The sequence below is a fragment of the Podarcis cretensis genome (assembly GCF_951804945.1).
Source record: "Podarcis cretensis genome assembly, chromosome: Z".
Classification (NCBI taxonomy): domain Eukaryota; kingdom Metazoa; phylum Chordata; class Lepidosauria; order Squamata; family Lacertidae; genus Podarcis; species Podarcis cretensis.
The window spans coordinates 3,025,228-3,037,553 of NC_137184.1; the positions used below are offsets into that span (position 1 = coordinate 3,025,228).

Here is a 12,326-nt window from a genome sequence, read left to right on the forward strand (position 1 = left end):
TCCTGCAGGAATGTGCAGCTTTCCATCTAAAAAATCCGCATACAGTATTTTGCTCATAATAGGATTTTGAAGATAACACACCCCTTTACTTTCCACCCAGATCTTGTAACCAATACAATATGGTTATTTTGATGCCTGGATTCAAATGCAACAGTAAGTTGAAATGGCACCCACAAAGTTAATGTAAATGTTTGGTGGGCATCTGCCAACACCAAAGATAAAGCTAAAGCTTTAAAGGAACATAGGAAGGTGCCCTTTACCTAGTCAGATCATTGGTACACCTAGCTCAACATTGCCCACCCTGACTGGCAGCAGCTCTTCAGGAATTCAGAAAAGGGACTCCCTGGAGATGGGGGGGGGTCGAACCTCGTGTCTTCTGAATAAAAAGCAAATGCTATATCAGTAAGCAATGGTAATAAAACAGCTTGCAGACAGTTGTTTATTCCCAACTTATTTTGATATTTATATATTTTTCAGGGGGGGAAAGCTAATTATGTTTATTATTTTTAATTTATTGCATTTATCTATCACCGTTTTCTCCAAGTACTCAAGGTGGCACACATGGTTCTCTCTTTCCTTATTTAATCCCCACAACAACTTTTTGAGGTAAATTAGGATGAGAGACAGTGACTGGCTCAAGGTCACCCAGTGAACTTCATGGCTAAGTGTAAGATTTGAGTCCTGGTCTCCCAGGGCCTGGTCCAAGACTCTTAACTACTACACCATTACTGGCTCTCTGCTTTCTAAAACATGGCAAGAGTGTGCTTTAAAAATACTCAGATGCAGCCAACTCAAGCAGACTGGTTTCTATTAGACCCAGCCCTTTATTTTTAATTGAATTCAACCTGAGTTAGCAAAGTATGCAAAACCCAGTTTTCCTAACAGTCCTTTGTAAGACAAGGAATAGGAAGACTCTTTCTGCCTAGGTAAATCAAAATGTGTATTACTCCTCAGACTGTATCATGTGTTCAAATTTCATTGCCTGTCAAACCATAAGTTGGCATGATTAACCCACATGGCTTATCCTCCAGTTTGAATATAGATGAGCAAGAACATGCATTTCTGAAATGAGGTGCTTCTACAACAAACAAACAAAACCCACTAACATGGGAAAAAGAAGATCACAAGCAAAATGGAAGTCAAGCCCAACCTGCAGTCCACAGTGAACAATGCTACTTAATGCATTCATTCACTATCACCTTGGAAACAGTAGTATTGGGGGTGGCAATCCCTTCAGATAATGCTTGACATTCCAAAACAGCTGCTTTAAGCAAAGCAATCTTAAAAATCCAAGAAGCAACCCTTCTTCACAATTGTAATTTGAGCCACATTAAGGGAAGTGCACACAAGAACAACAGTGGGGGAGCAGGTTAAAAATAGTTCAATGTTAATGATAGCCAACAACATTCACGCAGCTAACAAGTATGACAAGTATCCCAAAATCTGTTCCACCCACCCAAGAAACCCTAATTTGTAAATAGGAACTGAATCATGCAGTATGGACAGCAAGCCAGTTGGACAGATTCTGAATGCTGCCTCACCTTCCTCTTGTCCAATGAAGGTATGGCTACCCCATTGGAGCGGTTAAGGTCTGACACCAACACCTTCAGAATGTTCTGAATCTAAAGGGGGTGAAAGAAAAGTGGAAAGAGAAACAGCTGAGAAAAGGGACAGAATGAGAACATTGTTCAGCCGGTTCCTGAAGCCAAAGGAACAAGAAAAAGGAAAATGGCAGAGATCCTAATACCAACAAGATGGGAGTAACTTGCTTGCATGCAATCTGTTTAGGATAAAGATGCAACTACCGTAACTCCTTCACTCCAGCAGTATATACAAACTATATACTACTATTCCCTCAAAACAACCAAGGAGCCAAATATTTCTTTCTACTGAATTTCCCATCCTTACTTATCTTTTATCAACTGATTATTGTATTTATACCCCACTTCTGTCCAATGAGTTCAAGGTGTTTGTAGTACTAAAGAAAAACACACAGCCTTCTTCAATTTTTTACAGTGTTAAAACTATCTTCAAACAGAAGTAGAAGCAAAATATTTTGGAACATTTGAAATAGTTAAGTAAGCCACTCACGTTTTCAGGAGACTCTCTGCCATCATTAGTTGGTGTCTCTGGTCTACTTCCTTCTTTGCCTTTACGTTTCTTCTTTGCTCCAGCTGCTGACCCAGGGCTATTCTTCTGTTGATATTCCTTCAGCTAAGAAAAAGAAGAAAAACCTGAAGTCTAACTAATTAAACCTTCTATACTGAAAGCTAAGAAGTAAAACAGAAAGAGCTAGAACAAAAAACACAGTAAAAACTGATGAAGAAAAAGACCCAGAGTGATTATTGAACTTGGTGGTGTACAGAATGGTTTACAAACCACATTAAACTATAGTTTAAAATAAACAATGGTTTGCGGTGATTAAGCAGCATGCTAGTGCATGCTGCTTAGAAGTTCCCACAGTGCTCCTTCTATGCACTTGCTGCTACTGTACTGCTCTACAAATGAAAAAGGCAAAGTCTGGCTTCTCATATCATCTGAAACTGCATTCATGGTTTGCTTTCTCCAAACAGACTATAATGGTAAGCTAATAACAAGCCTTGGTTATTGCTCATGGTCTCTTTGGAGACCAACAAACCAGAATCCCAGGTTTGTACAACAAAACAAATCAGACTCTGGATTGTTTCAGCTGTAATACAGCAGCAGTCAAGGGAGGGGTGGAGGGCTGTGTGACTGAGCAGCCTGCAACAGCACACTACTGGTTCACACGAAACAATAGTTTGCTTTAAACTATAGTTCAACTATAGAAAACACAAACCTGTTTGTTTTCTAGAGCAACTGCAAGCTAAAGACAATCACACTGTAGAATGAAAAAGCCCTTGGCATGTTAGAACTTTTTTGTGTTATGTGCCAGAGGGTTCAGTTTCACTGATCTAGTTAAAACTTTCAGAAACTCCCATTTCCTATTTCATCTCAACTAAACCTCGCAATAGTGGCAGAATGCAAACCCCATCTTGAGTCAATCAATAAATTTCAGAGTATTAGAGTGGTCAACAGGGAACTTCATAAAGCATTCTGCAACTTCTATGGCAATACCACCAGGTTCAAGTTTCAAACCTTGCAAACACTTGCAATATAACTAGCTTACAATACACTTAACCAGTAATTACTGACAGTTCAAATGGTCACATAACAAGAATCTGGTGATGTTACCAGGAATAGTTCAATTTTAAAAAGAATATTTTCCATTTCTTAAGCATAAGCATCTTAAGCTATGGAGAAAGCACACAAGCAAAATTGAAAAAAAAAATATTTCAAATTGCTAGGTGCCTGGGCAAAAAGGCACCTGGGAGTTTCCAGACACACCCACAAGGGAAGGTTAAAAATCCCACAATGTATTACATCTTACTTTTAACCATCTGCACTTCAAGGTGCTTACTTGTTACAGAGAAGTTACTTGTACGAGCCCAGTCATGTTGACAACTAGGCTGTTAAGAACAATTTCTCTGTAGCCCATGATGAACTAATTATGCTGGTTTGGCTGTCTGTGGCATTTCTAAACCTGGTTATATATATAACTTTAACACATTTATTTCTTCAATACATTTAAGCTATAGTGCCAGATATTAAAAACATGATACAAATTGGGTATTTAATTATTATTCAGTGTTCTGGTTTATGAAGATATACATATTGTTGTTCATATCCCAAGGCTCAGGATGTGAATAAAATTTGCTCACTATTTTTATCCATACAATATCTGTGTTATGAAGGATCAGCTGTATTAACACATCAGAAATTGAGGCAGGTTACTTGCCCAAAACATGCCTCAAAATATGAGTGTAACGTGAACTCAAATCTCCCACTGCTAAGCCAAAAAATACGATCCACAAAATCATGACAAATCAATTTGGCATTCAAAAATGGAATTTCTGAAGGCCTAAATCCTGTCTAAGTTGGCAATCACTGCTCTTGAACATACCACCAAACCATATTCAGAAGACTAAGTCCTCTATTCCCTTATATTCATAAACTCAATTTTAACTGCTTTCTACTCTTGCCAATCAGAAGGTCGGTGGTTCGAATCCCTGCGACGGGGTGAGCTCCCGTTGCTCGGTCCCTGCTCCTGCCAACCTAGCAGTTTGAAAGCACATCAAAGTGCAAGTAGATAAATAGGTACCGCTTCAGCGGGAAGGTAAACGGCGTTTCCATGCGCTGCTCTGGTTCGTCAGTAGTGGCTTAGTCACGCTGGCCTCATGACCTGTACGCCGGCTCCCTCGGCCAATAAAGCGAGATGAGCGCCGCAACCCCAGAGTCAGTCACGACTGGACCTAATGGTCAGGGGCCCCTTTACCTTTACTCACATATCTATCCAGTGTGGTCATGTTGATAACATGGGAGAAAATTATTGTTCTACTGAGATTAAGAGATGGGAGATCTACTGGCAAGTGGTATCAATGCAAGCGCTACACTTTTCTTCAAGATAGAAAGCAGAAATCACTACACCGTAGATCCACTGTTATAGTTAAATCAGGCCTCAAAAATCACTTGCTGGAAGTGATGTCAGCTAAGCCTTTCTGGAACACTCTTTCATGCACCTTCTGCTAGCTGGTCATTTTCTTCCACCTCCCCAGCTTTCCTACAATTTTATCACTTTGTGATAGGGGAAAGGTAGAGGGAGCTCGTAATGAAATTCAGAAGCCCCACCCCCTGAACCACCAAATTATGACTTCCCAGCAGTCTTTTATAAATACCCACTAAGGCCATCATAAAAAAATATTAGAGTAGCTCTGAACAATTTGTTTCCTCCCAAGCCGAATGCTCACCAACTACATTTGGCCGCTTAAGGATGTCACTACTGCAGCTTTGAAACAATCAGCTTTTCAATGACAAATTTTAAAAGCTGCTGCTGACAGAAGGGCTAAAGGTAAAGGTAAAGGTACCCCTGCCCGTACGGGCCAGTCTTGACAGACTCTGGGGTTGTGCGCCCTTCTCACTTAAGAGGCCAGGGGCCAGCGCTGTCCAGAGACACTTCCGGGTCACGTGGCCAGCGTGACATCGCTGCTCTGGCCAGAGCCAGAGCCAGAGCCGCACACGGAAACGCCGTTTACCTTCCCGCTGGTAAGTGGTCCCTATTTATCTACTTGCACCCGGAGGTGCTTTCGAACTGCTAGGTTGGCAGGCGCTGGGACCGAGCAGCGGGAGCGCACCCCGCCGCAGGGATTCGAACCGCCGACCTTTCGATCGGCAAGCCCTAGGCGCTGAGGCTTTAACCCACAGCGCCACCTGCGTCCCGAAGGGTTTGATACACAGAAGGGCTACTGTGTATCAAATATGACTCTTAAGGTCATGTGACTAACCTGGATATACAGTATTTGCACAACTGGCATGTGCTTAGAGGCATCATCACAACCATTCCATTGCTAGAAATTAGTGCATGCCGTACATGGATGTGCATTTTGCCTTAATGTTTGGACAGCTGCCTAGAATGTTCTGCAAACTGCACCCAACTTTCCTACCTGAGGTGGCAGCTTCACAGTGATTCATGGTATGGCTGTAACTACTTTTGCAATAAGGGTGGGTGCTCTTTACTGCCCACACTAAATGGATGTAGTCCCCCTCCAACCAGGTGCAAAGCTAGGGAGATCACCTATTTTCGACTACTGATTATCTTATGTTCACATACAGGTATGTGGAACAACGACAGCTTAACATCTACAAAGTGGAGGGTGATTAGAGTAGAGTAGACAACTATTCTGAGGACAGGTTATAACAATGTATAAAAGCCATAGCAGAAATTGGTAATTGAACAGGTGATGTGTAGGCAGAAGGGATGAATATATTTTGAAATGATAGCTGGAAAAGTTATTTTATTGGGAGCAGCAACGGAGGGAGGAAAATAGAGGAGACATTTGGGGTGGGTGGGAAATCAGCTTTTAAATTGTATTGCATTTGTATTAATTTGGTGACAATTTTTTAAAAATTATGGAAAAGCAATAAAAATAATTGGAATAATAATAATAATAATAATAATAATAATAATAGGCAAAGTGGAGGGTGAATGTATTGCAGAATGTGTATGCTATCTAGACTCTCATCCCAAATAACGCAAGAGTTAGGGAATCTGGGAACAGATTTTAAGCCACAGATTGACCTCCCTGCTATAAAAGTGGATACAGTGGTACCTCTGGTTAAGTACTTAATTCGTCCCAGAGGTCCGTTCTTAACCTGAAACTGTTCTTAACCTGAAGTACCACTTTAGCTAATGGGGCCTCCCACTGCTGCTGTGCCGCGGCGGCACGATTTCTGTTCTCATCCTGAGGTAAAATTCTTAACCCGAGGTACTACTTCCGGGTTAGCGGAGTCTGTAACCCGAAGTGTTTGTAACCCGAGGTACCACTGTACTCTGATACTTCTCAAAGATACTAGAAGGTCATTTTCCAGAGAAGAGCAAAATAATTCCCCATGGAGAGCAAGGTGGAATAAAACCATTTTTAAAATTAGGTTGGCCTTCACAATAAAACTGAGGTACTGGGGAGAAATGGCTATTGTTAGATTTTTCCGTTTTGCTTCTATTTTATCAATAATTACTTTGTTTTTCCAATATATCAATGACTACAGCCCACATAATACCATAGTATATTTTGCAATTTTGATTATTATAAGAATAACTATTTAAGAAGTTTGAGGAAAAACACTTTCTGAAACTGTGAAATTATATTAAACTAAACTAAAAAAAAGATTGAGGAGGAAAGAATGATGGCGAGAACAAATCCTTCCCCAGGCTTTCAAGTGGTACGTCTAGGATCACACCCACACCACACATTTAAAGAAATCTTAATCTACTTTGACAGTCATGGAGGATCTTGGGAACTATAGTGTCTTAACAGTACTTGAAACTGTAGCTCTGTGCAGTCAGCACACTTAGCAAACTATACTTCCTAGGACTCCTTGGAGGAAGGCTTGACTGTTAAAAGTGGTAGAAGAGTGCTTTAAATTTCTTCTTCTTCTTTGGCAATCACTCATGTGACCTAGACATTTAACAGGTGATAATCTCTCCCACCACTCCAATACACATATACATACACTGATTAAACCCAAAAAGTATGTTTCTCTGAATCTGTAAGGGAGAATCCCCTTCCATACATTCAAAGGATGTGTCAAAGATGTTTAGCAAGGGAGGTTACAGATAGGTAGCTGTGTTGGTCTGCCATAGTCAAAACAAAATAAAAAAATTCCTTCCAGTAGCACCTTAAAGACCAACTAAGTTAGTTCTTGGTATGAGCTTTCGTGTGCATGCACACTTCTTCAGATACACTGAAACAGACTCTTAACGACTGCAATAGGTCTTACATAGGTCTATAGACTGGAAAGAGAAGCTGCTGAATTGCAACTTATCACCAAACTTAAAACCATGGAGAGACCTGGTCTGAACAAAGACATTGGATTCTTATCTCATTATACATGACAAAGCCATTTTTCACCTTCTCACCCCTTGCTTTTTCCTGTAAGACCTATTGCAGTCGTTAAGAGTCGTCAACAGGCTCATCACAGCTATCTGCCAATCACCCAATCCCACCACCCTTCTGAGTAATACCCCTCCCCACCTTCTCACTATATAGAAGGGTCTGGTGACTTCTGTTTCAGTGTATCTGAAGAAGTGTGCATGCACACGAAAGCTCATACCAAGAACTAACTTAGTTGGTCTTTAAGGTGCTACTGGAAGGAATTTTTTTTATTTTGTTTAGCAAGGGACGGATTTCCTTCTTAAACATCCAACATATGTGTGGGAGGGCGCTTAATAAATAGGGGTCTCCACACCCCCACTAAACTTATAGAGAGATATCCTTCCATGCATGTAGGAGACATATCCAAGTTATCAGGCATTCAAGTGGGATGTGTCCACTTTGTGTCTAAGAGGAAGATCTTCCTCAATGAATAATTACAGAGGACACCCTTCCATGTCTTCAAAGGTGTGTAATAAAGAGGTCTACACTCCCACTCTCTCTAAACCTACTGGTACATCTTTTTCCAGGAATTCAAGCGGTGTGTGTCTAAGGTATTTAATATTGGAGTTTTCAACCCCACAAAAATTATATTCAAGGGGAAGAGTATACCTATGTAATAAGAGAAATCTATCACACACAGCCTAAGCATGTAAAAGTAAAAAGGTAACACAAACACAGGTGGACAGACCCCTTCTATGGCTTCAAAGAGTAAGTCTGAAGTAAGTAATATATGCAGCGTGTGTGTGTGTAACAAACACACTCACACTGACAGTACAATCCAAGCAATGCCCAATCAGATGTAAATCCTACTTAATTCAATGGGGTTTACATTCAGGTAAGTGAGGTTAGGAGTGCTGCCTAACCCTTTGCAGGGGAGCTTCTTTCAGGCATTCCAAGACTACTTATACCTTAGGTGTTTAGTTAAAGTGGGAGCTGTCTCCTATGCATAGGGTGTGTCTAAGGTATGAATAACAGAGGGTCTTCTGCCCCCCTGACATACATGAAGGATGACCCTCTCATGAATTGAAGGGATATATCTGACGTGATTTTAATAAGGGAGGGGTCTCCCTCCTCCATTAAACCTATTAGAGGGCTGTCCTCTTTCAGGTACTCAAGAGCTAAAGTTGAGGTATTTAATTGGGGGGGGGGGGCATTTCTCATGCAAGAGTTGTGTCCAAGATATGAATAAGGGCCTCTCCACCACAAACCCGAAACTTTTCCATGGGGACCCATTCCCATGACTTAATAAGAGGGGGAGGGGATCTCTTCCAGGCACTCAAGAGCTATATCTGAAGTAGTGTATTTTAATTTAACGGGGGGGGGGGCATTCTCCCATGCAAGATGTGAAGGTCCCCCCAACGCACATGGGAGGACCCAATTTCCCATGACTTCAAGGGGTGTTTTAATAAGAGGAAGGGGATCTCCCTCCCTTATTTCATCCTATTATAGAAGGCGTTCTCTTTCAGGCACTCAAGAGGTATTTTAGTTTAAAGGGGGGAGCGATCTCCCATGTAAGACGTGAGGGTCTTTCACTCCTACACATACGTACACACACACACCGCTCACGTGGAGGACCCCCGCTTCCCATGACTTCAAGGGGTGCTCTAATAAGCAGGGATCTCCCCCATTAAACCTATCACAGGGGGCGGGGTCCTCTCCCAGGCGCTCAGGGGCCGCATCTGAGGCGGATTCCTCACTAAGCCCTATACTGAGGCGGGGCGGGGGTATCAGGCATCTCCGTTGCTGGGGAGGGGGAGAGCGGGGAGTGTCTGGAGCTGGAGACAGCCCCCCCCCGGCGAAGAAGGCCCCGTCAGCTGTCGCCTACTTCCCCCTCCTGCTGCTGTTAGTTGCTGCCTGAGGGGGAAACGCCGCCACCCCCATCTCTCCCCTCAGCGCTCCGGCCTCGCCCTACCTTCTTCTTGGCCGACGCCAGCTTGCTCTGCCTGCTGCCGTCCGCCATGTCTGAACCGGGCCCGGGCCACGTCAGCCCGGTGTGGTACGAAGGTGGGTGGAGAAAGAGGGACGAGAGCGAGAGAGACAGGGAAGGCAGGCCCCGCCCGTGCCCTGCCGTCTCCGTCGCGCGAGGACGGAAGGTGGGAGGGAACGCCGCACTGCGCAAGCGCGGCCGTGGCAGCTCTTGACGCTCAGCCGGCGAAGGGAAGGAGGGAGTGAAGGCGCATGCGCACGGCTCTTCCCGCCGTTTTCGTCCCCCGTTCTCCCAACGATTCTTTTTCTTCCCCACCTGTTGGCTTTTCCCTCAGAGGGAAGAAGAGCCTTTTTATCTTGAAGTGTCGTTTGTAACTTGCCCTCGAAACAAACAGCTTGTTTATTAATAAAATTACTTCAAAGTGTCTTTTATAACTTGCGTTCTGAACAACAAACAGCGGCGAAAACCCCAACCTGGGGTTTTTGCTTGTTTGTCTATTTGTAAAAGAATTATTTATATGCCACAAATATATAAAATCGGTTTACAGCATTAAGAAGATTTAAAATCACTTAATAAAATAGTAAAAAGAATTTAGAAACAATATTAACATATTTTAGAAACAATATTCACACAATATTAATACATTTTCCCAAAATGCTGCTGCTGTTTACTATATTTTAGATTACCTTATAAATTTATGATTTATAGCAAGGGAGGAGACTTAATCAGAATGGGGGCCACATTCTCAAAGTGGGCAACCTTATGAGGGTCACATGCAGTGCATGGGGTCAGAAGCAAAAGTAGGTGAGGTAATAAATGCAAACTTTTAACTTTGCACTATAGGCTGGTTCCTACTGTGATAGGAATTTTGAAGTCTTAGATATATGGTAATTTTCATAAGTGTACCAACCAAGCACGTACATAGATTAGGACAGGAAGACCAACCTGGAACCATTTTGATTCCTAAACTGACCAAATGTTTTCTCTGCAAGGTCAAAGTGGGAAACCTCCCCATTGTCTTTTCCTTCACAAATCCTGTCTTAAGGGCACATTTAAGATATGAATAGGGTGTGAGCCTGTGACCTGGCCCAGGAATTAAGTATTTATCATTACAAAAGACTGGCCAGGCTCCCCAGGCAATCCAATCAAGTAAGCAGGGTATCCAATCAAGTAACCTGCCAGACAGGAGATAAACAACAATAGGAGAAAAACAACAATCAAATTTCTGTTTTAGACCATCTTTTCTGTGATGTAGGTATGATGTTTCTGGGGGTGGTCTTGATCTACAGGATGGCAATTTCAAAAGTCTTTATAAGGGTTCCTCCTCCCTCCCTGAGTGGGGTGAGTGGGAGACCCTGTTGCAACAGTTTAACACAGATCAGACTTACTAGCTGCTTTGCTTCTCAATCTTCTCTGGTTGGCCTCTGTTATCTTCTCCGACCGATGGAGAACCTACAAAGGACTCTAGTGAGGCATCTAATCATAAGCCTGCATTTTTATCAAGCTTATATTTTTTGATCAAGGTTGTATCTTAAAAATGAGCTTAAAATGTTTTATGCCAGGCAGAAGACCAGCTGCTTAGAAAAACCTTGGCAAAATGTTTTTCTCCTAGACAAGGCCCCCCCCTGATTTATAGCAGAAAACAATTCTCAAAGTCGTAAAAAGGGAATTACAGGCTGACAGCCAAGGTTACACTGACCCTACAAATTAAGGGTGGATAAATAGTAAAATGAGCCATATCTTCTTCCTAAGGTTAAAAAGGTCAAGAGCAGTGAAAAAGCAACTGGTCTGGCTGGCAGAAACAGAGCATTTTTGGGAAGTCTTTTCTAAAGCTGTTTCTTTCTTAAACTAAGATCCTTTTAAGATTTCTTTTCCTTTTAAAAGGTTATTTATGTATTAAATATATTAGTTTAAATATAATTATGCAAAGGATTTAAGAAATGCTAGATTCTTATTTCATATAGTTGGAAGAGATCACAGGGGCCATCAGCCACAAGCCAACCTCCTGTCAGACAGAAGACGCCATCGAGCACTCCTGATATATGGTTGTCAGGCCTTTTGTTTAGAAACCTTCAAATGAAGGAGATCTCTCAATGTTGATGTGAACTCAAAATCCTTGACATATGCTTAAGATAAAAATTCAAGATTAATCATCTGTTTTGGAAGGCAATAGGGCAAGGAGGGCAAGAGGTGAGCTGGTAATTAAGATTCCTTGTTGAGACACATGTAAGATATATTACTACTTATTTGTCATTTATAGATAGAAGAATATATAGCTTTTTGATTTCCATAAAAGGGCAAGAGGAAATGGGTGTATCTTTTGTGATTGGTTCTAGCAAACAGCCAATAGGAATTTCAACCAGGCTGATTGGACAGAGGCAGCCACAGGAGGAGCAAGGGGGCTGGATTAAGGAAATATAAGTGCTGGCCAGAATGGCAAGAGGCCAGGCCAGAGCTTGGTAACCATATACCACTGTGCCTCATATTTATTTGTCTGACAAATAAATTACTATTTTAATTTCTCTATTGCTGCGTTGAATATTTCATTCCAGCTAAGTGTTAACCACAAGCAGGGTGCTACACTAGAAGGGTTCTTGGATACCCCATACGGGAAAAGGGCAATATTTGTTTACAACACTACTCACAGGCATCCAGACAAGCAAGAGTTCAGGGACACCAATTCTGTTCAGGCAGAGACATTCAAGAGGGTGCAGAAGAGGGTGAGAATGGGAGTGGCAAGAGTCCTGAGGGCCAGGTAGAGGGGCACAGAGGGCCACATCTGGCCTCCAGTCCTGAATTTCCCCACCTGATTAATACATTTTTAGTGAGCCTACAGTATTTATTATACAGTTCATGCATGACATTTTCTCCTATGGAGCTGATCATACTTA

At 42.1% G+C, this 12,326-nt stretch overlaps 1 protein-coding gene and 1 long non-coding RNA gene across 6 annotated transcripts in view; both read right to left on the reverse strand.

The window, feature by feature from the left end:
* Positions 1 to 9,590, reverse strand: part of GOLGA2 (golgin A2) — a 47,418-nt gene extending 37,828 nt beyond the window's left edge. For 2 of the 5 annotated variants that reach the window (XM_079961994.1, XM_079961993.1), the window contains exons 1-3: positions 9,421 to 9,583; positions 2,092 to 2,214; positions 1,542 to 1,622 (exon numbers count right to left, since the gene is read on the reverse strand). In XM_079961994.1, coding sequence (XP_079818120.1) covers positions 1,542 to 1,622; positions 2,092 to 2,214; positions 9,421 to 9,468 — 252 coding nt within the window. In that variant the 5' untranslated portion in view covers positions 9,469 to 9,583. Of the gene's footprint in view, positions 1 to 1,541; positions 1,623 to 2,091; positions 2,215 to 9,420 lie in introns of all 5 variants that reach the window. The other 3 variants (XM_079961996.1, XM_079961992.1, XM_079961995.1) reach the window with 3 other exon arrangements.
* Positions 1 to 12,326, reverse strand: part of LOC307207994 — a 149,873-nt gene that overhangs the window by 113,132 nt on the left and 24,415 nt on the right. The window lies entirely within an intron of this gene.